General features: G+C 53.0%; 12 protein-coding genes across 12 annotated transcripts; 7 read left to right on the top strand and 5 right to left on the bottom strand.

The window, feature by feature from the left end:
• Window positions 1–1,851: 1,851 nt before the first annotated feature.
• On the top strand, window positions 1,852–4,521 carry CLAFUR5_03077 (uncharacterized protein; the record flags this gene model as incomplete). The annotated part of the gene is made up of 1 exon (XM_047902225.1): window positions 1,852–4,521. One exon carries the CDS (start codon window positions 1,852–1,854, stop codon window positions 4,519–4,521), a length of 2,670 nt encoding a protein of 889 aa, XP_047757547.1.
• A 673-nt stretch (window positions 4,522–5,194) lies between these two features.
• Window positions 5,195–6,238, top strand: CLAFUR5_03076 (Glyoxylate reductase; the record flags this gene model as incomplete). The annotated part of the gene is made up of 1 exon (XM_047902224.1): window positions 5,195–6,238. One exon carries the CDS (start codon window positions 5,195–5,197, stop codon window positions 6,236–6,238), a length of 1,044 nt encoding a protein of 347 aa, XP_047757546.1.
• A 1,130-nt stretch (window positions 6,239–7,368) lies between these two features.
• Window positions 7,369–7,744, bottom strand: CLAFUR5_03075 (uncharacterized protein; the record flags this gene model as incomplete). Its single annotated transcript, XM_047902223.1, has 2 exons — window positions 7,369–7,551; window positions 7,604–7,744. The coding sequence occupies 2 exons, from the start codon at window positions 7,742–7,744 to the stop codon at window positions 7,369–7,371; spliced, it is 324 nt and encodes a 107-aa protein (XP_047757549.1).
• Window positions 7,745–7,844: 100 nt separating this feature from the next.
• CLAFUR5_03074 (uncharacterized protein) lies at window positions 7,845–10,332 on the top strand (the record flags this gene model as incomplete). The annotated part of the gene is made up of 3 exons (XM_047902222.1): window positions 7,845–8,384; window positions 8,438–8,724; window positions 9,552–10,332. The coding sequence occupies 3 exons, from the start codon at window positions 7,845–7,847 to the stop codon at window positions 10,330–10,332; spliced, it is 1,608 nt and encodes a 535-aa protein (XP_047757548.1).
• A 102-nt stretch (window positions 10,333–10,434) lies between these two features.
• CLAFUR5_03073 (uncharacterized protein) lies at window positions 10,435–13,143 on the bottom strand (the record flags this gene model as incomplete). The annotated part of the gene is made up of 5 exons (XM_047902221.1): window positions 10,435–10,733; window positions 10,823–11,667; window positions 11,719–12,119; window positions 12,166–13,032; window positions 13,096–13,143. The coding sequence occupies 5 exons, from the start codon at window positions 13,141–13,143 to the stop codon at window positions 10,435–10,437; spliced, it is 2,460 nt and encodes an 819-aa protein (XP_047757551.1).
• A 429-nt stretch (window positions 13,144–13,572) lies between these two features.
• On the top strand, window positions 13,573–14,348 carry CLAFUR5_03072 (uncharacterized protein; the record flags this gene model as incomplete). Its single annotated transcript, XM_047902220.1, has 3 exons — window positions 13,573–13,938; window positions 13,997–14,271; window positions 14,321–14,348. The coding sequence occupies 3 exons, from the start codon at window positions 13,573–13,575 to the stop codon at window positions 14,346–14,348; spliced, it is 669 nt and encodes a 222-aa protein (XP_047757550.1).
• Window positions 14,349–14,435: 87 nt separating this feature from the next.
• On the top strand, window positions 14,436–14,881 carry CLAFUR5_03071 (uncharacterized protein; the record flags this gene model as incomplete). Its single annotated transcript, XM_047902219.1, has 2 exons — window positions 14,436–14,814; window positions 14,868–14,881. 2 exons carry the CDS (start codon window positions 14,436–14,438, stop codon window positions 14,879–14,881), a joined length of 393 nt encoding a protein of 130 aa, XP_047757553.1.
• Window positions 14,882–15,439: 558 nt separating this feature from the next.
• CLAFUR5_03070 (uncharacterized protein) lies at window positions 15,440–16,942 on the top strand (the record flags this gene model as incomplete). Its single annotated transcript, XM_047902218.1, has 2 exons — window positions 15,440–16,016; window positions 16,068–16,942. 2 exons carry the CDS (start codon window positions 15,440–15,442, stop codon window positions 16,940–16,942), a joined length of 1,452 nt encoding a protein of 483 aa, XP_047757552.1.
• A 489-nt stretch (window positions 16,943–17,431) lies between these two features.
• CLAFUR5_03069 (uncharacterized protein) lies at window positions 17,432–18,421 on the bottom strand (the record flags this gene model as incomplete). The annotated part of the gene is made up of 1 exon (XM_047902217.1): window positions 17,432–18,421. The coding sequence occupies one exon, from the start codon at window positions 18,419–18,421 to the stop codon at window positions 17,432–17,434; it is 990 nt and encodes a 329-aa protein (XP_047758309.1).
• Window positions 18,422–18,945: 524 nt separating this feature from the next.
• On the top strand, window positions 18,946–20,727 carry CLAFUR5_03068 (Putative D-arabinono-1,4-lactone oxidase; the record flags this gene model as incomplete). Its single annotated transcript, XM_047902216.1, has 1 exon — window positions 18,946–20,727. The coding sequence occupies one exon, from the start codon at window positions 18,946–18,948 to the stop codon at window positions 20,725–20,727; it is 1,782 nt and encodes a 593-aa protein (XP_047758310.1).
• An 81-nt stretch (window positions 20,728–20,808) lies between these two features.
• CLAFUR5_03067 (putative glucan endo-1,3-beta-glucosidase eglC) lies at window positions 20,809–21,809 on the bottom strand (the record flags this gene model as incomplete). Its single annotated transcript, XM_047902215.1, has 2 exons — window positions 20,809–21,030; window positions 21,090–21,809. The coding sequence occupies 2 exons, from the start codon at window positions 21,807–21,809 to the stop codon at window positions 20,809–20,811; spliced, it is 942 nt and encodes a 313-aa protein (XP_047758313.1).
• A 369-nt stretch (window positions 21,810–22,178) lies between these two features.
• Window positions 22,179–23,200, bottom strand: CLAFUR5_03066 (5'-hydroxyaverantin dehydrogenase; the record flags this gene model as incomplete). The annotated part of the gene is made up of 3 exons (XM_047902214.1): window positions 22,179–22,324; window positions 22,375–22,502; window positions 22,551–23,200. 3 exons carry the CDS (start codon window positions 23,198–23,200, stop codon window positions 22,179–22,181), a joined length of 924 nt encoding a protein of 307 aa, XP_047758314.1.
• Window positions 23,201–24,052: the final 852 nt, after the last annotated feature.

Raw genomic sequence — 24,052 nt, 5'->3', positions numbered from 1 at the left:
ATCGTCGGGTGCCTCCGCCGCGATCGGCTAAACAGTGATTCACTTCACACATCAGCAAATACAGCCCTTCTTAACCTCCGCCATACCATAGCACAGCTGTCACACACACTCTCAGAAGCAATGCCTTATCAAATGCCTACGGCTTCCTTACGACATCTGCACGCATCTTTCTAATGTGGCGTGCTGCTTAGCTGGTGCCCCGCGCATGGTGAGCCTACAGTGATGGCTGGCTCCCCTCCTTCACGGCTGCACATTCGCGACGCATGATCTGGCACACGGCGGCTCTACGGCCTTGTCGGAACTGAATCTTAACCAATGCGTGGCATGCAGCTTGCTTATGCTTCAGTCGTACTGCTTGGATCTTCGCATTGGCTGGCAGAGTGGATGCAAGTTCATGGCTACAGTACAGCTATGCTGGGTAATATTGACACAGGAAAATGAAAAGGGAAGATCAATTTGATCTCTCAAATGTGCTCGATTATGACATTCTACTACTGAACTAACTGGCCACTAGATGCGGGCACATACATCTGCTCTGATACCTCCAAGGTCTCTGCGATAATCAATTCCGAAAAGTTGTTGCGACTGCCTCAAACCCAGCATTGGATAATGCAGGATGGATTCTGTCAGTCCTGCTATCATACCAATAGCCAGGCTGACCGTAAGGCGACTCGACTGGAGAATATGCTTCTGCTGGCCGAGGCACTGCAGGTGCGTCCCACCCTGCGTTCTGACAGCCTGTGTGGGCACTCGGCATGCTTGCATCCGTGGAGGGAGAGGATTCGATGTCTCGCCACCTCTGGGTGAAGTGCGAGCCCTCACCAGTATGCTTTCCTCTGCATCTCTGTCGGCGTTTCATGAAGATCCAGCCTCCAAAAAGCACGACTGCAATGACGGAGATAATGACGAGCGTGACTTCAACACCCGTCATGTGGCTGTTGCCAGCTGGCTCGCTTGGATCACGTCGATCGAGCGTGGCACTGTAGTACCTGCTACGGTGGACTGTCGAAAGGTGCATTGTGGCTGTCGAGTTTGACGAAGAAGCACAGGCCTGTGAGTGTATTTTGGCTGCAGTAGCTGAAGTTGCAGATTCTTGTGCTGTGTTCTGGGCAGTAGATTTGCGAGAGATACTCCCGAAACCTGAACACAGGTCTCAAACACATATATGTGTAGTGAAGCCATTGTGTTCGGTGCTGCATGATTGAATGTCAAAGAAAGACAATGTTCATTATTCGAGCTGGTTGAAAGCCGACATTGTGCACTGAATCGCTCTTTGTCACATTGTTGTATGTTCGATTGTGGGAGCATGCGTAACGTCATCCGATAAGAGTTCCATCGCAACATCTGGAGGCATAGCAGATGGACGTATAGCAGGGGCAGTGTTGGGTGAAGTAACGCGTGCTGGGTGGATGTTTCATGGAGACCGCGTTCGTGGTTCGCGGATTATAGTTCATGCATGCCCCGCTGCGAGCCACGCCTAAAAGGGACAGGGTTCAATTGTTCCTTGTTCCTTGGAGACAACCGAGACGTCCGTGACTTGCACAGACTCTACTTGACCCGCTAACCCTGACCGCGCTGTGTCGGTGTGCATATCTCTTGTTCCTCTTGTCTGCAGCTACTCGTGTACAGTTTGGGCCTGTACACATCTTTTCCCGACATCATTCAACACGGATACGCGCTCACCGGCAGATCAGGGCGAGTGTTTGGATCAGATGCAGCCACGCCGTTAGGTCTCCACCCAGAGTTGATTGGAAGCTGGTACAGCGATAGACGGTACGTGAGACAGGCTGCTGCACCTCGTTGCTGCACATCAAAGTCACTTGCAGCTGCAGTGGACAGGAGCTGGAGCAGATGACCAGCGACTATGCCCGCAAAGCCCTGCTGACACATGCTCAGCAGTTTGCTCGACCGCCCTCTCCTATAATGGAGGAGTCACCGCCACCTGTGCCACCAAAGGACCGTGTCAACTACTCTACCAGTATGAACGGCAGCCGACCACCGAGTGCGCCTGCATCTGGCTCGAAGAGGAAGCGTGAGGCGCAAGACGACACCGTGTACAACGAGCGAGACGGTCGGCTTGAAGTGGCCGACCAACAAGGGCAGGGCACACCCAAGCGGTCACGTTCGAGCCACGCGGGCGTGAGCGACGGCGATATCTCCACCGACACCACCCCGTTGGCACAGCGCGGACTCCGCCGTAAGAAGGGCAGCCGCAACTTGTCAAATCTCAACCTCCGTCATGAAGCATCCCTCCAAGCACTACCGCAACGACAACCGTCTCCATCACGCGAGTCGAAGTTTCAAGAAGGCAGCCTGAACGACAAGCCCAGTGACAAGCCGCCGAGCATGTACACGCGTTTCACACGCACGGACAGCGGCAACCTCATGATGGTCGACGAGCTCATGTCCGACTACCACAATGGCATGCCGACACCGAGGGAAGACAACATCGAGAAGACCATACAGTATGAGAAGGATACCAGGGATGAGCGGGTGGCTGAGATCACTGCTCGGCAGAAGAAGGACGAGAGCGGTGGCATCTTCAGGTTCGGCAATTCATTCACCTCTGGATTCAATCCCATCAAGCTATGGAATCGCATGTGGGGAGAACAGAGAGAGGAGCTTATACGCCAGAACATCGCAGAAGCTGAGCGTAAAGCCAGACTGAAGGCAGCCGCCGAAGCCAAGTATGCGCAGATGAAGAACGCCGGTCAACTTCCAGGACAGCACATCACCTTTGGTCAGCCACATGACTCCGCTATCGAGCTCGAAAGCAGTATACCGCAGTCAGTGGAAGAGTATCGAGATGCATCATTCAGCTCTGCTCTTCGCCCTTGCCACGACGAAGAAGACACACGCGCGGGCAGCGAAGTGACAGAGAGTGTTTCGAAGCCTTTGCGGGCTTTCAAGTCACGCTTGCATCTCAGAAAGCCTTCTTTGCAAAATCTCAAGGATGGACTGAAGCGAACCAAGTCTGAGTTCAATCTCGGTGCCGTGGCAGCTTCCCGCGAGTCGTCGTCCTCGGCGTCTCCCACGAAGACGGAGTTTGAGAACTCGGCGTTGAAGAGATCGGTATCCAAATACGATCTCAAGAAGCAGCACAAGCTTACCAAGCGCGTGAGCGACCTCGAGACGAAGTTGCAGAAGGCGCGAAGTGAACTCGATCAAGCTCTTGTCGATGCGTCACCTGCACCAAGATTGAACGGCAAGTATCAACGCTTCTCTCCCAACAGCACGATTCGAAAGCCCAAGTTCGTCCCGGGTGCGCTCCCAACTCTGCCTAGCGGGCAGGTTCTGTTCCCAGAAGAGCTTGGCTTCAGAGGCGACGAAGAGAACATAGCACGTTTTGCTTCCGAGCCGCGACCAAGGAAAGCCCTCGATCTAAGTGAGGCGTTTGACGATATCGACGGTGAGGACATATTCCGAGAGACACGTGCGAAGCCGCGGACACGTGTTGATGAGAGGCATGAAGAACGAAAGAGTAACGAGATGAACCAGGAGCAACACCTGTCGAATATTGACAACGGCAACGAGACTTACGAACACGAAAACGGCTCCGAAATTAACAACAAGAATCCCGAACCAACTAACGCCCTGGCCGAACCCAACGGGGTGGAAGACAACCGCATGAATAGCTCTGCCGTCCAGAGCGCTACGGAACCATCAAAGACAGAGACAAAGACCCATCAGGATCTGAACGAGAAACTAAAGGCACTTGATGCCAACGTCAAACTGACGAAGAAGTCTGCCAAGTCCAAGAAGCGAAGTACAATGCACGATGATGAGAAGACATTCCAACCAGGCGGTGCCTCTGACGACGATGCCGAATGGGACGAAGCGACGCAGAAGCCAAAAAAGAAGCGCAAGTCCACCAGCAAGGCAGAGGCCACTACTCGCACCACACGCGGCAAGCAGAAGTCGCCTGATGGCAAGAAGAGCAATGCGAACAAGGCCTCGCCCAAGAACAGGAGATCCAGTATTCCTGTTCCCGCTTCGCCGATCCAGGTCAAGGTCGATGTCGTCGACGGCAGTGAAGATGAGCTTGCTAAGTCCGCTTCGGCGCGCAATAGTGTTGCGTCCGAAGACAAGACTCTTGAGCCCGTCTTCGAGGAGGAGGAAGAGACTGCAGATACCTCAGCAGGCGCGGCATCCAAGCCAGCTGATGCCACTACCGCTGCTCGTTTCGGACGACATGCTGTACGCTCTCGAAGCGCCAGTCCTCAGAAGCGCTCAGAGCCAGTGACATCAGAAGAGCGAATGATCTCTCGTGCTGCAGTCGCCGCCCAGAGGAAGCGTCCCAGTCGTTCCGCTAGTCCACCTCCCAGGGGTGGCCTTAGCCAGAATCGGCGCGCCGATGAGGTTGTCACCGTGGTACCAGGGAAGGACGGTGTGCCAAAGCTACCCCGAGGTGCTAACGGCAGTTTCGAAAGTCTTGCCAACGCCGCCGATGTCGAGATCCTGAAGAATGCAGAGGACCTACACAAGAAACCGAGCTTCGAGTGGCCAGCGGACGTTTTCTAAGCTGCTGGCTGGGCAGTGACCGAAGACTCTCATCGCAGCAATTCGCACACAGATGAGATCGAAGGACGACACTCAAATCAGTAGATGGAGTTATGATCAGGTATGGTTGATGGGTACACGGCCGATACTGCTTGTTGTTGTTGCACTCGAGCAAGCGCCGGAGCATTGGCGTGTGGAGTCGAGTGAGCATTTTCCAGCAGGTGTTGTAGACGAACAGTAACGAAGGCCTTGATAATGTAATAACATACTTACCACGGCCCTCGGGCGTCTCGTTTCATGTCTTGACGGACTCTCGGTACGCCGGCACCAGAAGAGCGAAGCGAACTGACAACACCAATATTGTACTTGGACGTTATTAGCAGTCCAGCCAACGATTCTCGAGTGTGAAGATGATAGCCAACCTCATGTTCAGCTTCGAGTGCACCGGCGGATTTTGCCTCTTTTCGGGCTTTGAACCTCGGGAACACTTTCCAGATCAACCTCCAGGCCTTCTCCACGATGACCTCGTCCGGTGATGGCCTGAGGTCGGCAACGGAAGAGAATATATTGATTTCAGCAGTGCAAGTGAGACTCGCTCTTTCTATTCTACGCTCGACCCTCTGATTGTGTTTCTTTCCACCCGAACCTGCTTCATCCCTTCGCATCTTCCCACCGATACGGCACGAAATCAACCATGTCCACTCAAAGGCCCATCCTCCTCCACTGCGGCGCCGACATCCGCTGGAACCATGACCTCTACAAAACTCTTCAGTCGAAATTCACAATCGTCCGAAGCCACAGCATGTCCCGGCAAGATTTCATTCAGGCTCTCAAGAACAAGACTTTCGGCGACTTTGTAGCAATCTACCGTCCCTTCTGGGGCACCGGCGGCGAGATGTCTCCGTGGAACAAAGAACTGATCGACCTCTTACCTTCCTCGTGCAAGATTGATACCTCTGCTGGTGCCGGATTCGACTGGGTTGACACGGAAGCACTTGCCAAGAGGGGTGTCATTTACTGTAATGCTGGCGCCGCATGTACAGAATCTGTGGCTGACACGGCGATCTGGTTAATTCTTTCGGGCATGAGAGACTTCACATATAGTGCTATCGCGGCGAGGACTTGTGAAGCTGAGAAGTTCAAGGATGCACAGCGACGGGCTGCACTCACGAGGAACCCCAGAGGGCACAGTCTGGGCATCATTGGACTGGGTAAGATCGGACAGAGTATCGCGAAGAAGGCGTATCAAAGTTTTGGGATGAATGTCATCTACAATGATGTGAGGCGGCTGCCCGAGAGTGTTGAGGGGGAGTTCTGGGCGAAGTACTATCCTGACTTGGATAGCATGTTGGCGGTGGCGGATGTGGTGCTTGTGGCTACGCCATTCGGCGGTGAAGCGGTCATCAACGCGGACAAGCTTGCGAAGATGAAGAAGGGATCGAGACTGATCAACATTGCGAGGGGGAAGCTCATTGATGAGAAAGCATTGGTAGATGCGCTGAAGAGTGGGCATCTTGCGGGCGCTGGCCTGGATGTGCACTTCGATGAGCCAAATGTGAACCCGGAGCTAGCCGCTATGGATAACGTTGAGATGCTGAGCCATACAGCTGGAGCGAGCGTGGATTCGCATATGGGGTTCGAGACTCTGGGCATGGAGAATATCTTGCAGTTCTTTGAGACGGGGAAGGCGATTAGTCCGGTGAACTTGCATTTCTTTGAGGAGAAGTCGAAGCTATAGAAGAACGGCGGCGCTGTATAAACCGAAAGGCCCAGAGCATATCGCTTGTCACCGTATGCGCAGCGATAACCAAGCACGTTGCATCAGCATAGCGCGAGCTGCATTGTCAGTATGACGACGGCGTCAGTGTAGGTAGCGCAACAGGGCTGACATCTCCTGGAATACGGGTCCCAGTGGGCCTTCGAGTGGCCCATGAGTGCCCTCTTTAGACCCAACACTACTGCCGAAGTCACTGTCATTGAAGAAGCGCGCGGTATCCAGCATGTCGATCAATTGTAGTGCCGGACAGGTCCGATGCCAGTATGAGTCTGTTGGCGGAAAGATTTGTTGATCGGTTGCCAGGGACCGTGGATGGGGTTAGGTGCACGTTCTGAGGAAGTTGCCCAGGGTGTCGAAGCCGGCCCGTCCGTGCATATTGGCGTCGGGAGATTGACCGTGAAGTGAATGTGGAAGCAGCGACCACAAACAAGCCGATTTTGCATACATGTGACTGGTCCGGAGCGATGATCGTCCTTCTGGTACTTAACCTGTGGCGAATACGCAACTGCCTCGGACATATGAGCAAACGTCATAGCATTCTATCTTTGAGATCTACATGTATGCACAGCACAGGGTCAGAGAACTCACAGTTGCCATAGCTCACTTCTCTAAACTAAAAGTTCCAATACACGTTTTGCCAATTGCTTCTCGATCGCACTTCCCATAACCCCATGTCAATATCACACTCATCTCGCAGCATTGAAAGCTCGTGCATCCTGCAGCGACATCACACACTTAACGTTCCCAACCATATTGCAGTTGCCCCCAGTAGAGCTCGAGCAGCTCGTATTGGGACTACCAATAGTGGATATGCGTGCTCGTGTCTTGCGGCAATTCGAACAGGTCCAAAGGCGAACTTCTGCTATATCCGACCTGGGGTTCAGCCTATCGATATGCTTCCAGATCAAAGAGGGAGTATGTTCGACTACCGCACGGAACTTCTGATCCAGTAGCAGAACACTTGCGTGCTTCAGCTCAATCGACTCCGCTATAGCGACATGTGCTGGTAGATAGTCTGTGGTGTGGATCGTCTCGATGACATCGATGACAGTGCTTATGTCCGTAAGACCGCTGACGATTGTGTCGAAGCGCTACGTGGCGTGCTGCTCGAGACGGTCCTCAAGGTACTTGTTTGAGACTTTCGCCAATTCCAGCTGGAATCGCCAGTCCGCCTTGTCGTTGCGGGTCAGGTCTTGGTCGTAGAAGAATCGCAAAAGGGCATCCAAAGCATCTGGATCATCGTCTTTGAGTTCGATCTCGGTGGCTCTGCTTTCCTGTACTGTGTAAGCAGACCTCATATGCCAGGCTGCCAGTGGCTACACGTACTTCGAACTGACTTCCTGCTCCGCAAAGCTTCTTGAAGTACTGCGAGTTGGTGCAGAGAATGACCTTGTGAGCCTTGATCTCTCGGTCGGCGAACTTGAGTGTGATGTCGGAGTAGTCTCGATTGTTGTAGGAGTGTGCCATTGCGATTATGATTCAGGCTGTGCCAACTGAGGATCATCTGTAGACGCCGTGGTTTTGTAGTCGTTGCTGCAACATCTTGCAGTTTGCCGCGTCGCCACACATGCGCCGCCAGACAAAGATTGATATCTCAAAGACACGATTGTGTGAAAGCATACGGCTCCGTCGCAGCAAACATGTCTCGCTCAGTCGTGGATGCCAGACTGGGTGTGGGTCCATGGTCTGTGCGTCTCTTCTCAGATCTCATATTCTACACCATCAGATTCGCTCAAGACGGCTCCAGCTCACGATGGCTATTCCCAAAAACAACGCGCAGCCGATCGACTCCGACTCTTCAATGGCATCCTCTATCGGTACTGCGCAGCTGTTCGATCTAGCAGACTTCTCCGACATCACCATCAAGTTCGCGGGGAAGGCAATCAGGTGCCACAAGCTTGTTTTCTGCACCAAGTCCCAATACTTCAATGGACTGTGTGGCCCAAAGAGCCGCTTCGCAGAAAGTCAACTCAAGGAAATAGAGTTGAAAGAGGATGACCCTAATGCTCTCGAAGCTGTGCTGCGTTATATTTACGACGGCGACAGCACTCCCAAGAGACCCGACGATTGGTTGTACCAGTTGGAAGTTGCTAAAGCTGCGAACAAAGTAAGCATATGCGTAAGGACATGGCATTCGCAAGCACTGACTACCATGTATAGTATCTCCTGGGAGACCTAGAGCAGGCTGCTTTCAAGCAGTCCTGTAAAATTACAGACGCCGTTGACTGCAATGCGAGTGAAATGCTTGTCAGCATAGACAAGATCCGCGAAGCTGGCATCGAGCACAAGCACTTAGCTGTCGCGAAAAAGCTTGAAGACAAGCATCTCTGCAAGCTACTGCAAGAACGTTGCTATCGCGCGCGGGTCGAAGAAGATAAAGCGCTGCTCTGGAAACATCTGGACAGGTTCAGCTTCGTTCACGACACCATTGAACTGGAACTTGCCAGGTGCCCTACATGCCACAGAAATCACATTCGACACGCCGGCGAAAGACGAGGTAGGCTCCTGTCAGGCTGTGGTCTTGGATGCAAGACGGTCGAATATTACCCCTTCTGGATATCGAAGGACAACGCTGCACATGTGCTAGAAGTTTCTGGGCAGGTCAGAAGAAATTGATTCGACATGGCTCGAGCAGCAGAAACGATGTATAACGTATGTCAGTTCCCAGCAGCCAATGTTCATCTTGCGGCGACGTAGATTCGGACGACCTCACTGGGTGTATGGGAGATGACAAGGCAGGCATAGCAGCGTCGTATCCAGCATGTAACAGATGTAACTGCGCCTGTCATCTGAGGGTGTACCGGCGGCCCGACGTCGCTGAGTGTTGTGCCGTTGAAGGCATGTCGGTCGGCGTGAGACAGACATCAATGATGGTTGCGATGGCCTGAGACTCCATGAAGGAGGAAGGAAACAGACGTGCAACGCCGTGCGACAAACAACATTCAAGTGCCTTGTCGCAGATAGCCATTACAGTATGCCCAGGACTGTAGAAGTCTTCCCCATGTGCTGCACGATCCCGCCTGACACCACACTCTCACTAAGGTTAGATAGTCCGCGTCGAAACTTAACTGGCGTTACCTGGACAACAGTTGGCTTTGATTAAGCTGTGCGCCCCAGATGGGACTGTGCGCCAGGTGGGGAAGGCTTGTAGCGCCGGAGCTGGCCGAGCCAAGAGTTCTATTCGGAGGTGGGCGGGCAACACGAGTAAGCCGACATGGCCTTTCTACTGTATCTAGAATTTCCACTAGAACTACCCGTCTTCCACATATTCCAGGATCATCAACAACTTCGTCGAGACTGCGCACCGCATCAGATGTTCGTCATTGATGGAACGCATCGTTGACAGGTCTGAGCTGCTGTTGGAGCACAGCTCGCCGCCATCCTCCCCCGGTCTTGGGCACATCAAGCACCTGGGCGACTTCGAATATGTGGACCAAAAGCAAGGTCCTACCACAGCCGATAGAGAAGGCACAGACGACGAGCTAGACTTTGTGCTATTTGCGCCATCAGCGAAAAAGTCCGAAGCCTCTCAAGCAGTAGCGAAGATCAGGATCCAGACGCCACCGCCAGATGATAAAGACCCAAGATTCATCATCCCGAGCAGATCTGAAGCATACTATTTCACAGGCCCTCGTTCGGCTGAGCAACATCAAAACTTCGAAGCTGCAGCACTTTTGGGACAGAATGTCATTTCGCGCTCCCGCAGCCTAGTGCCGGGCAATGGCTATGCTTGGAAAGTGCAGCGCATCGCTGTCTCCAAGAGGCAATTACGAGCACTGGAAAATCATGTCACAACTGTGAACGGCGACGTCCCCTCGAAGCACAAAAGACCTGGCAAGAAGGCGCGTGTGAAGGCTCGGACTAAGCTGCAGGCCACCCAAGCTTCACAGGAGCAGCAGCAGAAAACCGATGAGCTCAAGGAAGCCGCCGAGCGCGAAAAGCGCACTCGACGTAATCGGGAGAAGAAAGCCAAGAAGAAGCAGCGTGAGAAGGTCAAGAAGGCTGAAGGTCAAGCTGGACATGTTGTCATGGAGGATGAGTCTGATTCAGAGTGAAGCACGAGCACATAGCGGACGCTGGAGGATCGTACTCGTATGAAGCGACTGACCGAAGTGAGATACCGAGACCACGATCTGGGTTTCACCCGCTCGACCTTCCTACTTCGACTTCCTGGCCTCGCGATTCTCGTCCCAATACTCGGGATAGCTGGACTTATACCCAAGCACATATCCACCATACCACCGCCCAATCACCACTCCCAGTGCATAGCTGGCCTTCTGTGCCAGCCAAGCTGGTCCAGGCAAGGCAACCGACATTTCTGCCGAATCGAGAAAAAGCAAGAGTTGCGACAGCTTAGGCGATACTCCTTGCAGGTAGCAATCGTCAAGGTACGAGTATACGTTGCGGAAGAACTTTTCGCTGCCGCCGTAGGCTTCCGGATCGTCTGCAGGGCTTTCTGGTGATGTATCAGCTGAGAACACAGCGCATGAATAGTCAAGGCGCTCCTTGATGTTCACAGATATACTTGTTTTTGCATCGTTTGACCCATCTGCTCAGCAACGCTCATAAAGCGATGGCCAAAGACACTGAGCTGAATCGGGTCTGGTTGGTCAGTCTCAATTTCGGGCTTTTCGATGCCGGAGATCTCCAGCAGTACATGCTCGGGGAGGATAGTGGCGGCGCTTGCTGAGTCGACGACTATGGTCTGAGTGTTATCGACGATCATAGCAGGTCCTTGAATACGCGTTCCACGAGCAAGTCCCTTCAGTGAGTGCACTGCTGTCTCGGCCCAGCCATGATTCTCGAAGAAGACATTGCGTTGAGAGTCTGCGCCGACAGGGCTGACCGGTGGTGACATCTGTACACGCTTGAGCTCTTCGAACGGATTGGAAAGCCGCACCAGGATGCTCTTAGCTACACTACGCACTCGCACATCATCGACCAGAATTTCACGGGGTTGAGTGAAGCCGAACTCCTGGTGGTGTCTGGCAATTAACGACCGGCCAAAGCCACTGAGACCTTCTTCAGGCTGTGAGATCATCAGCGCTGTGTCACTTCCCTGGTACCTCATATTCAAGAAAAGCGAGTGCTCGACCTGGTCTTCCGAGAAGCCCTGAGATACAAGGCCATCAACGCCGGCTCGACATAGCTTGGTGAACCGAGCTGCCAGTTGAGTGACGGTGTCTTCAGAGAGGGTGCAAGCTACCGTTTCCTGGTTCTCGACTACAACATCAGCCACGGCCATGCCGTATGCTGACAGGATGCTAGAGTATTTCGGGACGATTGCGCGCTGTATGCCTAGATCGCGGGCTATTGTCACCGCATGCTGTCCACCAGCACCACCGAACGAACCTAGTACGTGAGCATCTGTTTCAAAACCACGACCTTCGCTGAGCGTGCGAATTGGTCGAGTCATAGTGGCATTTGCGATAGCGATGAACCCAAGGGCAACGTCTTCTGCCGACAGAGTGCCATGGCCTGCTTTTTTTTTGTTCACCAAAGCAGTGAGGTCCGTGAACTTCTGCTTGACTACATCCTGGTCTAACGGCCGCGGGAAAGACTCTGGTATGATCGGACCCAGAAAGGGGTTGGCATCAGTGACAGTAAGTGGTCCACCTTTGCCATAGCATGCTGGACCTGGATTCGCGCCTGCGCTTTGAGGTCCGACTTTGAACAGACTATTCTCCCAAAATAGTATGGAGCCACCTCCGGCTGCCACCGTGTTGATGTCCATCTGTGGTGTCTGAATCGTCACTTGAGCAATCGTGCTCTCGAAAATATGCTCCAGGCTGCCGGCGTAGCGAGCAACATCTAGATGTGCCACCCATATCGAAGCCAAGGACTGGTGTGGCATTTCTCTCATTGTAGCAAATCCTGGAAAGACCTACCACACCCCCTGCTGGCCCACTCAAAACACCTCGAACCCCTGTGAACTTGGAGAACGAGACAAGACCGCCATCTGACTGATTCAAGAAAAGCTTTTCACCATTAGCATCCTCTAGGCCACCTTTGAAGACCTTGCAAAAGCTTTGTAGGTATTTCTCCGTGACTGGTGAGAGGTAGCCATCCGCCACAGCTGATTGTGCGCGCGGCACAATCTTTGCCATAGTCTGCAACTCGGATGATACCGAAACACGAAAGCCAAGCTGCCTGGCTACGTCGGCGACTGTATTCTCATGGTCCTGGAACATGTATGGGTGTAAAAAGGCGACAGCGATGCTCCGGTAGCCTGCTCGCCAGAGTGCTCTGAGGTCTTCTCGGACGACGTCGATGTTTGGCGACTTCAAAATCCGCACAGCCTCCCCTGTGAGGCCGACACGCAGTTGTGGATCAGCATCCACATCAATGTGTTGTGGCTCGGGATCTTCGGCGTACCCTTCAATGGTTACACGTTCATCGACTTCCAGCACCGTCTCATAAAGCTTGGCAAGACGCTGCACACAGAGGTCAAATATATTTGGTCGTGCTTGGTTGACAATCTTCAGGATATCTCGAAAACCTGTCGTTGTTACGAGGGCTACGCGAGCTGCCTTTCTTTCGAGGAGAGCATTAGTGGCGACGGTCGTGCCCATGCGTATCGACTCGAATGGGGATATGTCTAAAGGCTCTCCTCGGGGTGTTGTTGATGCAGTCGCTATCTCGAGGATTTGTCGAATGCATCCTGTCGGAGCGTCGGTATACTCATCTGGACTGTCTGAGAGTACCTTGATGACAACGTCGTCCTCACAGCCTGGTATCCGGGCCCAGGCATCGGTCTGAATAGGTCAGTCACCTCAACTTAGAGCCGGCAGTCTATGCCGAGTTGTAGATGATCTTACGAATGTACCGCCACGGTCGATCGCAATGCGTACGCCTGAATTAGCCATTGTTCTGCCGACAGAGAGACGGTAGTGCAGTGCATCAAGATGCAGGAGTGCTCAAGGAGTATAACCTTGAAGCTTCTATTGCCCTTCAAATGTTCACCATCCGTCTGCGCATCTGCATTCAAGGGGTCTGCTTCGCATGGTCGCGGCCGGTCAGATTTGAAGAAGCCGATTGGTAAGCCCAGCAAGCTGGAATTTGACCGAGATCTGCCCAGACATGACCAAGCAGATAGGTCAAGGCTGGCCGAAGTGACCCTTCGACTCGGCGCCTGGCCGGTCAACGATAATAATGTCTTCTTCGTAAGCAACAGAGCCGTGACGTTCAGAAAGCCGATAGCATGGTGGATCACCTTCATGACCCGGTGGTTGCACATTGGATTATACTCTCGAAGTGCTTTGAATAATTCTGACCCTACTCGCAACACCTTCGCCATGTCTTCTGTCGCTCATGTTAGTACTCACGCTCCTGTTATAGACGACAAACTGCTGGTCCTGGAAGATGACAGGCCCGCAAGCGTCGCCGATGGTATCTCGGCCGCGTGGATTGATCCCAAGAAAGAGCGGAGGATGATGTGGAAGTTCGACCTGTTCGCAGTCGGTCTGTTTGGCTTGTTCTACATGATGGCCAACCTCGATCGGAGCAACTGGGGCAATGCACAGATAGCGGGCATGCCAGAAGACATCGGTCTCGTTGGCAACCAATTCGGGACGGCTACCACATTGTTGTACGCGACATATGTTCCATTCGAGGCGCCTGCAGCTTTGCTCGTCAAGAAATTCAGTCCAAAGTACTTGATGGTCTGTCCCAACGAAGAAATTTGTGCCCGGTCCAGAACAGATATGCTGACATTATCAGGCCTGTTGCGCGTTGTGTTGGGGAGTCACTACCTTGGGCATGGGTTTCATCCAGAGTTGGAAAGGGATGTATGCCTGTCGACTTCTCATCGGTTTCTTCGAGAGCGGGCTCATCCCTTCGATCAACGTCTACCTCGGGATGGTGTACAAGAAATTCGAAAGGGGCAAGCGATCGGCGGTCATTTTTGCGTTCAGTGCCTTCTCGAGTGCCTTTGGAGGTGTTCTGGCCTTTGGTCTGACTCAGATACATGGTCCGAATGGCTTCGAAGGGTGGCGGTAAGTCATCTGACAAGCTTCATCGGCAACAAAGCTAATAAGAGTTTAGCTGGCTGTTCGTTGTCGAAGGAGCGTAGACGGTCATTCTCGTCCCATTGTTCTTCTTCCTCTTCCCGAAGTCACCGCAAGACGCGTGGTTCCTGACAAGCGAAGAAGAGGTCCTCATGAAACAACGCTTCGAAGCCGATCAGCATTGGGGCTTCGAAGAAGAGTTCTCCTGGAAGGAGGTCGGCAAGGCGTTCTTGGATCCGAAATGGTACGCCTTCTGGGTATACCAGTTCTGTTGCGACATCTCGCTTTATGGACTTACAACGTTCATGCCAGCTATCGTGCAGGGCCTTGGCTACACATCTATACACGCCAACCTCATGACCGTTCCGATATTCATGGTGTCTCTGGTATGCTTCCTGGTAATTGCCTACTTCTCCGACTGGATTGGCGTACGTGGGCCATTTCTTATTGGAGCACTGCTTTCACTTATCATCGGTTATGCAATACTCATCTCCGTGGACAATCTGAAAGTACGATATCTTGCCTGCTTCTGTAAGTGTCCACATTCTCGTGTCTCGTAAATGATGATTGATCAACCTGCGCAGTGGCTGCCATTTAGATCTATCCTACAACAGGACTGTCGCTCATGTGGCTTCAAGATAATGTCGCAGGGCATTACAAGAGAGCCACCATGGTCGGCATGACCTTGACACTTGGAAACACAGCCGGCGTGACTGTTGGCCAGATCTTCGTTACGCAAGACAGACCGAGGTACATCGAGGGCTTGTCTATCGCTCTGGCACTGGCTTGTGTCGCGATAGCCATGGTCGTCTCGCTGATGGCTTATGGCGCGGGCAGTGGAGGCAGGTGCGGGTCGAGAGTCTGACCCAAGTAATGGTGACCTTGATGTTCACTTCAGATGCTCTTTGTAGGACGGATGCTGCACATCGATGGTATGGACACTTGCAAGATTTTGCCAAGTGTCACGTGATTGGTCTGGTTCCTGCTTCATCTCCGTTTCGTCGACCTCTCCGCGTGTCATCTTCGTCGGACGTTGTCATCCTTCGAGCAATGGCGGCTTTGACCACCAGCACCTTCATCTGCAAGGACGGATCGCCTCAAGACATCCACTTCGCCGAGACCGGGTGACTTCTCCTGCTCAGGCTGCTCCACGTCCATGCTCCACCATCTCTGCTGTCATGCGGATGCGGATCAGAGACACTTGTCCTGCCGTCTGCACTTCTCAATGGATGACCGAGCCCCAAACAAACGTCAGAAACGACGCGCTGTGGCGTGCGAGACGTGTAACAAGCAAAAGATCAAGTGTTCAGGCGAACTTCCCTGCGGTAAATGCGAGACTGCTAAGAAGAGCGATACGTGTCGCTACCCAGTCCGTGATCGAAACGTAACTGCCCCAGAAAGCTATCTTGAAGCAGTGGAGAGCGAACTGTCGATACTTAAGGCAACTTCGTCGGCAAATCCTCAAGCAGCATCGGTCGAGCCGTCCGCCCAGCAAGGCACCACCAACCATTCCACTGACCCGGACGTGGCAAATCCGCTTCTCGATATACAAAATGGGCTGTTCGACAGAATGATCGCATCGAAGCTTGGCTACCCGTTGAGTATCAGTGACGAGGATATCGATGTGGAAATGCCTTCCATGGACACCCTCTATGACCAGGAGCAGACCGAGTTTAGTGATCCCGTGCCACTGCGGGCGCATGTAGGCCTGGCCCGGATTACTGGATGTATCTGTAGGTTACCTTTTTGAGGTTAGAGTATGACCCGAAGACTGACCCTTCTAGTAAGTGACATCGACTCAATACCCAAACATCAGAAAGAGACCTTCCCGCGACGGGTCTATCGTGTTCACAACGACTTAAGAAGATGGGATGCCGAGCTACCAGAGAGTTTACGCTTGAAAGCAGAGATGCCTCCTCGAAATCTCTTTACGCTACACATGCATTACCACTTATGCATTATTCAGACGACAAGACCTATCCTGCTCTACCTGTTCAAGACCAAATTCCGTCCGAATATCGGTAGCGAACCAGTCCAGCAGCCGTTCTCGCCCCTTACTTTGGCTCTCGCCGATGCTTGCGTTCAGTCTGCAAGAACGACAAACCAGCTACTATCGAAGCTGTTCATCGAGGGGAACCTGGCAGTCTTTGATTACTTCGATGCACACTACTTATTTTCATCGACCCTCATTCTCATCATCTCAGCATGCATGAATCCTGCAACCAGCACGTCCGAAGCTGTGGCTACTGCACTCAGCTTACTGAAGGCCATGGCCGACAATGGCAATATCTTCGCAAGGGATTATCTCGGAAGACTGGAGCATATCCGACGGCAGGTCAGCAATGTGCGCTCGTGGGAGGAGGCAAGGCAAGACCATAGCTTCAACGCTTTGCCGCAGGTCGACGTGCCCATTGACCCAGCACAGTCTCTTGGTGGCGTCGGAACAACAGCGCATCGCCACCATGCAGCAGCTGAGACCAGTGTCGAATCTTTACTATCAGGGGACAACTTCCTGCACGATGACCCGCTTGGCAATCCGTTCATCGAAAGCTTCCTGGCAGAAAAGGCATTCTCTTGGCCGGATGGCCCATCACCAGATCAGGATATCTTTAGACAGTTCGCGCATGAGCTGGAGGATGAGTTCGTCTTCGGGTCATAATACCGGATGGCGAAGCTACAAGGATCAGAAAATTAGGGACGTGACAGTCCTCCAGGTCAGGACGTGGTTTTGGCAAGCGTACGAGGCTGCACAGATCTTCTATCAAGCCTCGAGGGTAAGCGATTTGCTCGTCAGACCGCGGTAAACTCCCCAAATTTTACGGCAGGTTGAGCAGTATTGGTCTGCCCCAGCAGGATCCGGTGGTCTAATGACCTTGCAGCTGGCGATCGAGCCTGAGAGAGGTTGGCATGTCAAGAGCTTTGAGGCCCAGACTGGTGCTTCGCCGACTATTCAAAAATGCCGCCTGCGGAGCGCGAACATTGAACAGATACGACAGCAGGCGGCAAAAGAGAAGCAGGCGAGGGCAGATCGTGATACGCAATCCAAAGCTGAATATAACACTCGTCGTGGTCTGCGGCCATTCTCATATGCCGAGTCGCTCAGGTGTGCCAGCGCACTGGAGAGTGGTACATTCAGCACAATGTACGCTCAAGCGGTGGCAGAGGATCCTTCCTTCAGGACCGTCTCCAACAGTCCACCAAACTCGTCGTAACTGATCTTTCCATCTCTCCCTCCAAGTCCCTCATTCACAGCTCTCTTGTACACCGACGCCATGTCTTCCTTGGAGACTTTGACAACCCAGCCAGTACTCGTTACCATAGTCAGTGCTCCACCCGAAGACTTGCCAAGCAGACCAGCCGCATTGAGAATCTTCTCGACCCAGACCTCATCGGCATCACCACCGACTACCCTCGCGACATCGAACAAGTTACTCATTCTGGTCTCCTCCAAGTCCCTCCTCACCATTCCAATCGCAGTTTCTCTCCTTTCGATCTCCTTCTCGCGCTCCTTTCGCTCCTGTTCTTTCTTTGCTTCCCTCTCCTTGGCCTTCTTGGCCTCTAACTTTGCCTCAGCAGCCTTCCTCCGCTCCCTTTCTGCGGCCTGTGCCTTCTCGCGCTCTGCAGCTCCCTCAGCGTCGCGTGCTCGCTGGGCTTCACCCTGTGCACGCTGAAACTCGTGATAGGCTCGCTTCTGGTCTTTCCTTGCGAGAGACTTTGCTTTCTTGGCTCCTACATCTCTTCGAGCTGGTATCTCTGCGGGACCGTCTGCTGGACCCGGCAGGGCTGCTTCGTTGGCATCCTGTTGCTGTTGAAATTGACGAAAATCATCATTGTCCGGACCGTCGTTTTCGTTGTTGTCGGCTTCTTGCTCGAAGATTTCTTGTTCCTCCTGGCCGTGTTCCTGGGCGTCGTGTTCTTGCGGCTGCTCTCCTTGGACGGCTGTATCGTCAATGGCGTCTGCCTCGGTTTCACCAGTTTGTTCTTGGAGCTTTCGCTTCTTCTGGATGCACTCTTGAATTTGCGGTGCGAAGTACAGAAGTGTGCATATGACTGCCAGATGGATGACATCCTGGAGCAGAGGTGTTCCTGGCGTGGCGAATGGCAGGAGCCTGTTGGTGATGCTCATCAAGGAGGCCATTTCGTCGTGTGCAGCAGATGGTTTGAAACAGTAGAGGTCATCTAGAGCTCCAGTCCTATGGCACAAGCGAGACACTCTCCCAAGCTCGAGGTAGAGAGTCTTCTGGCACTCGTGAGAATTGTATCTGTGCGACGTCGAAGCTTTGAACAAGGAAGCGCGGTAGGGATTCGCCACCAGAACTTGACGAGTCCCCAATCAAATATTCAACGGTCGCATCCTTGATTGCTCTATGACGCTGGCTACAGGTTCATTCACCTAACTTATTGGTTCGGTCTGTCGGTCAAGCGCAACGATTAGCTACAACCAACTGTACCTTATTGCCGCCTTCACCGTGCTTGCTGTCATTATTCATACTGTATTGCTGGCGAGACTTGATCATGCGCCGTCCTGACTCCAGTGCCTGCGGGTGATGCCACCTTCATCCGGACCTTGCTTGCCATGGCAATCGAAACACAACAACACTTGATATCGTCGACGTCCAGTACATTCTACCCCGCTTGAAGCAATTCGACCCGACAAACAAGATGAACAGAATGCCCGACGAGGTCGCAAAGACCGACCCAGACGTCGCTTTCCGCGCAACAGATGGCCATGTCCACCACACCTGGGCAAAAACTTTCCAATCGCGACCCGAGCTCTACATCAAACCGCAGAGCCTCGAAGAGGTCCAGAAGATCGTCAATCTTGCGCGAAGGTGTCGCAAGAGGATTGTGGTAGTAGGGTGTGGTCACTCTCCCAGCGATTTGACGTGCTCGTCATCATGGATGGTCAACCTGGACGACTACGGCAGAGTCTTGAAAGTGGACAAGCAGGAGAAGACGTTGCTGGTGGAAGCAGGAATCAGGCTGAGAGATCTGAACGAGGAAGCAAACAGACACGGCTTGACGATGAAGAACTTGGGCAGCATCAACGATCAAAGCATCGCAGGTGCCATTGCGACAGCAACACACGGCAGCTCATTGGAGCATGGCTTGATGAGTGAAAGCGTGAAGAGTTTGAGGATCGTGCTAGCGAATGGACAAGCAGTGCGCTGCTCGAAAGATCAGAACGCAGACTTGTTCAGAGCAGGTCTCATTTCACTGGGTGCACTTGGTATTATCGTTGAGGTCGAGTTCGAGATGATTGATGCCTGCAAGATCGAATGGGAACAACAGCTGGTATCGTTGCAGCACGTCCTGAGCACGTGGGACACCACACTTTGGACGCAGAAAGAGTACACGCGAGTCTGGTGGATGCCGTACATGAAGCGCGCCATCGTCTGGTCAGCAGAGAAGACTGAAAAGCCACTTCGCGAACCCGTGGATTCCTGGTACGGCGGCAGCATAGGCTTCCATACTTATCACAACCTTTTGTGGTTGTCCAACTTTGTGCCGTCGATCCTTCCGTGGATAGAGTGGTTCGTCTTCGGCATGCAATATGGCTTCAGCACTGGCAGCAAGACGTCAGCGGTAGAGGAGCTCAAGACTGGTCTTCTCATGAACTGCTTGTACAGTCAGTTCGTGAACGAGTGGGCACTTCCTCTGAGCAAGGGACCAGAAGCGATCTCCCGGCTATCAGCCTGGATCAACCGCGAGCCTGAAAGTGTTCATCACATACCATTCAGCATCAAGGGGCTCTACGTCCACTGTCCGATTGAAGTCCGGGTATCTGACACATCGAAGACTACGCCGCGACCTTTCCTTGATAACACAGTCCAGGACGAGCCGACACTATACCTCAATGCTACTTTATACCGAGCATACCTCAAAGATCCTCCCTGCTGGAGACGATACTACGAGGCCTTCGAGTGGCTCATGCAGGAAATGGGCGCAAAGCCACACTACGCCAAGAACTTCTCTTACACATCGTCAGAGTATTTGCAGAACAAACTAGGCGAGAGTCTTACGCAATACCTCCGCGTTCGCAATGAAGCAGATCCGGAAGGCATGTTCCTCGGCGAATGGCACCGTCGCACACTTGGCGCAGCATTAGGCGAGAAGAGACTTGCACTAGAAGAGCAAGAAGTCCACCGACAAAAAGCTCGAGATGGCGGCCAGCTGTGGATTGGAGAAGTGAACGCTGGTATCCTTGCTCCAGATTCGTTCCTTGAGCAACCTATTGCGATGACGGAGAAGAGCGGCAGCCCAGGCGCCAGCTCCAGCGCTTCGAGCTTCGACTTCATGCAAGCTTCAGAAATGGAGCGAAGTACAATGTTCACGGGCAGCGAGTACGACGATGAAGGTGACCTTACAGACCGAGATGACGCGAGATACCACGGGAACCCGAAGCAGTCTGTCTTTGGCACCAAGGTGTTTGATAAGATGTAGATGATCAAATAAGGGTAGTCTCAGCTCAATCATGGTGGCGGTTGCCACTCAAATTCTCGTCTTTGCTTTCCAGGCTCAGCATCACTTGGGACAAGTCAAGCTGAAAAGTGGTTCTCCATGGTTCGGCTTGATGGTACTGAACGATACTTCCTTTGGATCTTGCTTCGCATCGTCCAGTCTGAACCACCATGTGTTGATGTTGCCGAACACACGACATCCCACGTCATCCCAGTATTTCTTCGCGTTCGGGATTGAAGCCACGGACTTGCCGAAATCTTGTGGTCCTGATACTGGCCACCCAGTCTGTGCAAAAATCAGCCATCACAAGCACCATCAGAGAAGGACAATGAAGAGATACAGACCTCTGTTATCCAGACCTCCTTTCCCTTACTCACGGCCACAGTCTTGTTGTATGACTCGAAGAACAACTGCTGCGCATTTTTGATACTGTTCCGTCCAGTGTCTTTCTCGTAGTAAGGATATCCATCGAATCCCAGGAAGTCCACGGCGTCAATCACAGCAGTGTTCGATCCACTTATCCAAGCGGTCCACGTATCAACATGTCCCACCTTCGTGCCCTCCGCCACCGTACCCTTGATAGCAGCCCTCGTCTGCTTGATGTAATCAACAATAACTCCAGGCCCCACTCCCACATTCTCCTTGTTTCCAATTCCAGTCGGCGTAATGCGGTACAGATCCTCACTGCCCACACTAATCCCCACCACAATATCTTTCCAATGCGTCTGGTGGGCCGCGATGGCTTTCTTCAGAGCGGCGAGTTCATTATTGAAAGCTTCCTGACCCGCAGACGCCCACAGGCCAAGGAGGAGGGTGGTGTACTTTGTGTCGATGGCGGGTTGGAAGGCTTCGACGGGATCGTTGACGGTTCCGGCTTGAATGGTGCTGAAGAGGCGGATGGAGGTGAAGGGGTCGGTTCCTGGTAATGTGCGGATTCTGTCGAACTCCTTTCTAAAATCTGCCGCGTGTTTGATGCCATTAGGACCGGTGCCGCCGGAGTTGAAGCCTCGAATGGCGGCTTGGACGCAGGCTGCGAGGGTGAGGAGGTGGTGGAGGGTGTGCATTATGATTACTGGAGAACGAGTGCTGGTTTGTTGTATGTGTGTCAGTGAAGAGATGATGCTCTCGAAGGTGCAACTCGTAAGCTTCCGGAATATTTCCAAGGAAAGGGCGATTCTTCTACATGGACAAGGATGTCGGCTACCGATTCAGTAACAACCCGGTGAACTTTCTTCTAAATGCAGGTGATCCAAGTGAAGACCGCTTGAAAAACATCAAGGCGCCTCCAGCTCTGCGAAAAGCTGACCACGCGGTGTTTGACTGCCGTACTGAGGGTCAGCCACCATTTCTGCACCGCTGTTCATGCTACTGTGTGGGTCATCTTTGGCTGCATCAAGGGACGTCCTATGAAAAAAGTCTTCACAGATGTCTTCTCAAGCTTCTTTGCTCATCCTATGAGCGAGCTTCTTGCCCACCTGTTGCCATTGCGTGATGAGCTCGCCCTCGGGGAAGTCGTCCTCCTGTAGATCGACATAGCCACGTTGCGACACAGACTTTGGTACAATAGTCAATGCGCGGCCTGGATAGTATCAGCACAGTCCACGCACAGAGCGATGGCACGGCACGCACCATTGATATGTTTCGTCGAGGCAAAGTGAAGGACAGCGCGAGCCGCATCCTGAATGTCGCAGAACTCGATGCCGCCGGCTCGCAGCTTCTGCTTTATCTCGTCCGACATAATTCGGGTATCAACGAACCTGGTGACAGTCAATGTCTAAACAGAAACATTGTGTAGCGATTCTCACCAGGGTGCAATGAGGTTGACACGAACCCCTTGCGCAGGTCCCGTGGTGCGGATACTTCTCAAAAGACCTCGCACACCCCATTTAGAGGCGTCGTACTGCGGCGAGCCTGCTTGATCCATGTAGCCAGCCATCGAGGCCGTGAATATCAAGCAACGATCACGGTCCTCGCCCGACGGCTGTCGTGGCAAGTAGAGGTTTGCAAGCTTCGCAGTGTATGCTGTGCCGATAAGGTTGGTCTTCAAGACATGCAGATCAGGCTCCTTGGGTTCATCGGCGTTTTCGTCCTGGAAGAAGATATTGTCAGGTCCATTCAGGCCGGCGTTCGCGAAGACGATGTCGATGGTCTTGGAGGGTGACTTGTCGAGTGCCGTCTTGAACAGCTCCAATTGATCGGACCAGGTCACGACGTTGCATCTCACAAATGCGACTTTGTCATCACCTAGTTCTTGCACGAGCTTCTGTCCTAGTTCTTCGGCTATATCACCGAAAGTGACGAAGGCTCCTGCGCCGACGAAGGCTCGCATGGTCTGCTCTCCAATGCCGCTTGCGCCGCCAGTGACGATTACGCTTTTGCCTTTCAACCCACTCGGATCATACGTTGCATCGGCAGCGATGGCCTCGCTCTGATCAAACTCGGTGCTGATAGTCATGCTGTGCTTGGCTGGACGGTATGGGAAGTGTTGGAAGTGGTTGGTACTAGGTACTGACAGCTGACACAGGGAAGTGATGTATAATATATCAGCGTCCACTGACTAGCTTTTCCGAGTCGCTCTCGCATATATCCGCGACAGCAGAGCCCTACCAAGCCTTCGCTATGATTGACGAGCAAGTCCCCAGCACGTTATGCATGCTTCAGCCGCGGGGTCTGCATGCGGACTGCGGTGGCATTGTGTTACAACCACCACGACTAGAACCCAACCATTGCCGGAAGCCCCAAACGATCCCCTCAAGTGCTTACTCGAGGGCATCATGCTTGTGCAGGAGGAGAGAGTGCGGCCGCGCGAGTCGAACGTGGCTGATGCGCCAGGATCCGGTCGTATGTGCAAACCCACGAAGCAGCATTCAGAGTATCGGCCACAGCATGCTCATCCGGTTCCGATGAGCCAATGCGTTGGTATCGTCGCGTAGGAGATACCTAGGTAGCTGGTCGGGGTGCAGCACATCTTAGAGGGAGAGCTTTGGAGGATTTCCGGCATGCTCCCAGCATACGTAGACTACCTCTTCTTTCACCTTCAATGTTGTTGCCATCAACCAACACCTCGACATCGTCATCCATCCGGTACCCACTGCTCGACCAGCTTCCAACATGCAAAAGCACAGTAGCTGCATCACCAATGGCTTATCCAATATGTGCTCTGAGAGCGGCTCATAGCGACGACTTTGCAGCAAACACGGGCAGCTGCCAAGAAAGTCGTGGACGCTCTACTTCCTATGGCCACGCCCTTCGAGACCGACCAGGCGTGGCCATCGTCTCGCCGTAGTAGTAGGTCGATATGGACAAG

This window comes from Fulvia fulva, chromosome 2 (assembly GCF_020509005.1).
Source record: "Fulvia fulva chromosome 2, complete sequence".
Lineage (NCBI taxonomy): Eukaryota > Fungi > Ascomycota > Dothideomycetes > Mycosphaerellales > Mycosphaerellaceae > Fulvia > Fulvia fulva.
Note: the sequence above shows the minus strand (reverse complement) of the source record. Positions and strands in the feature narration are given on the sequence as shown.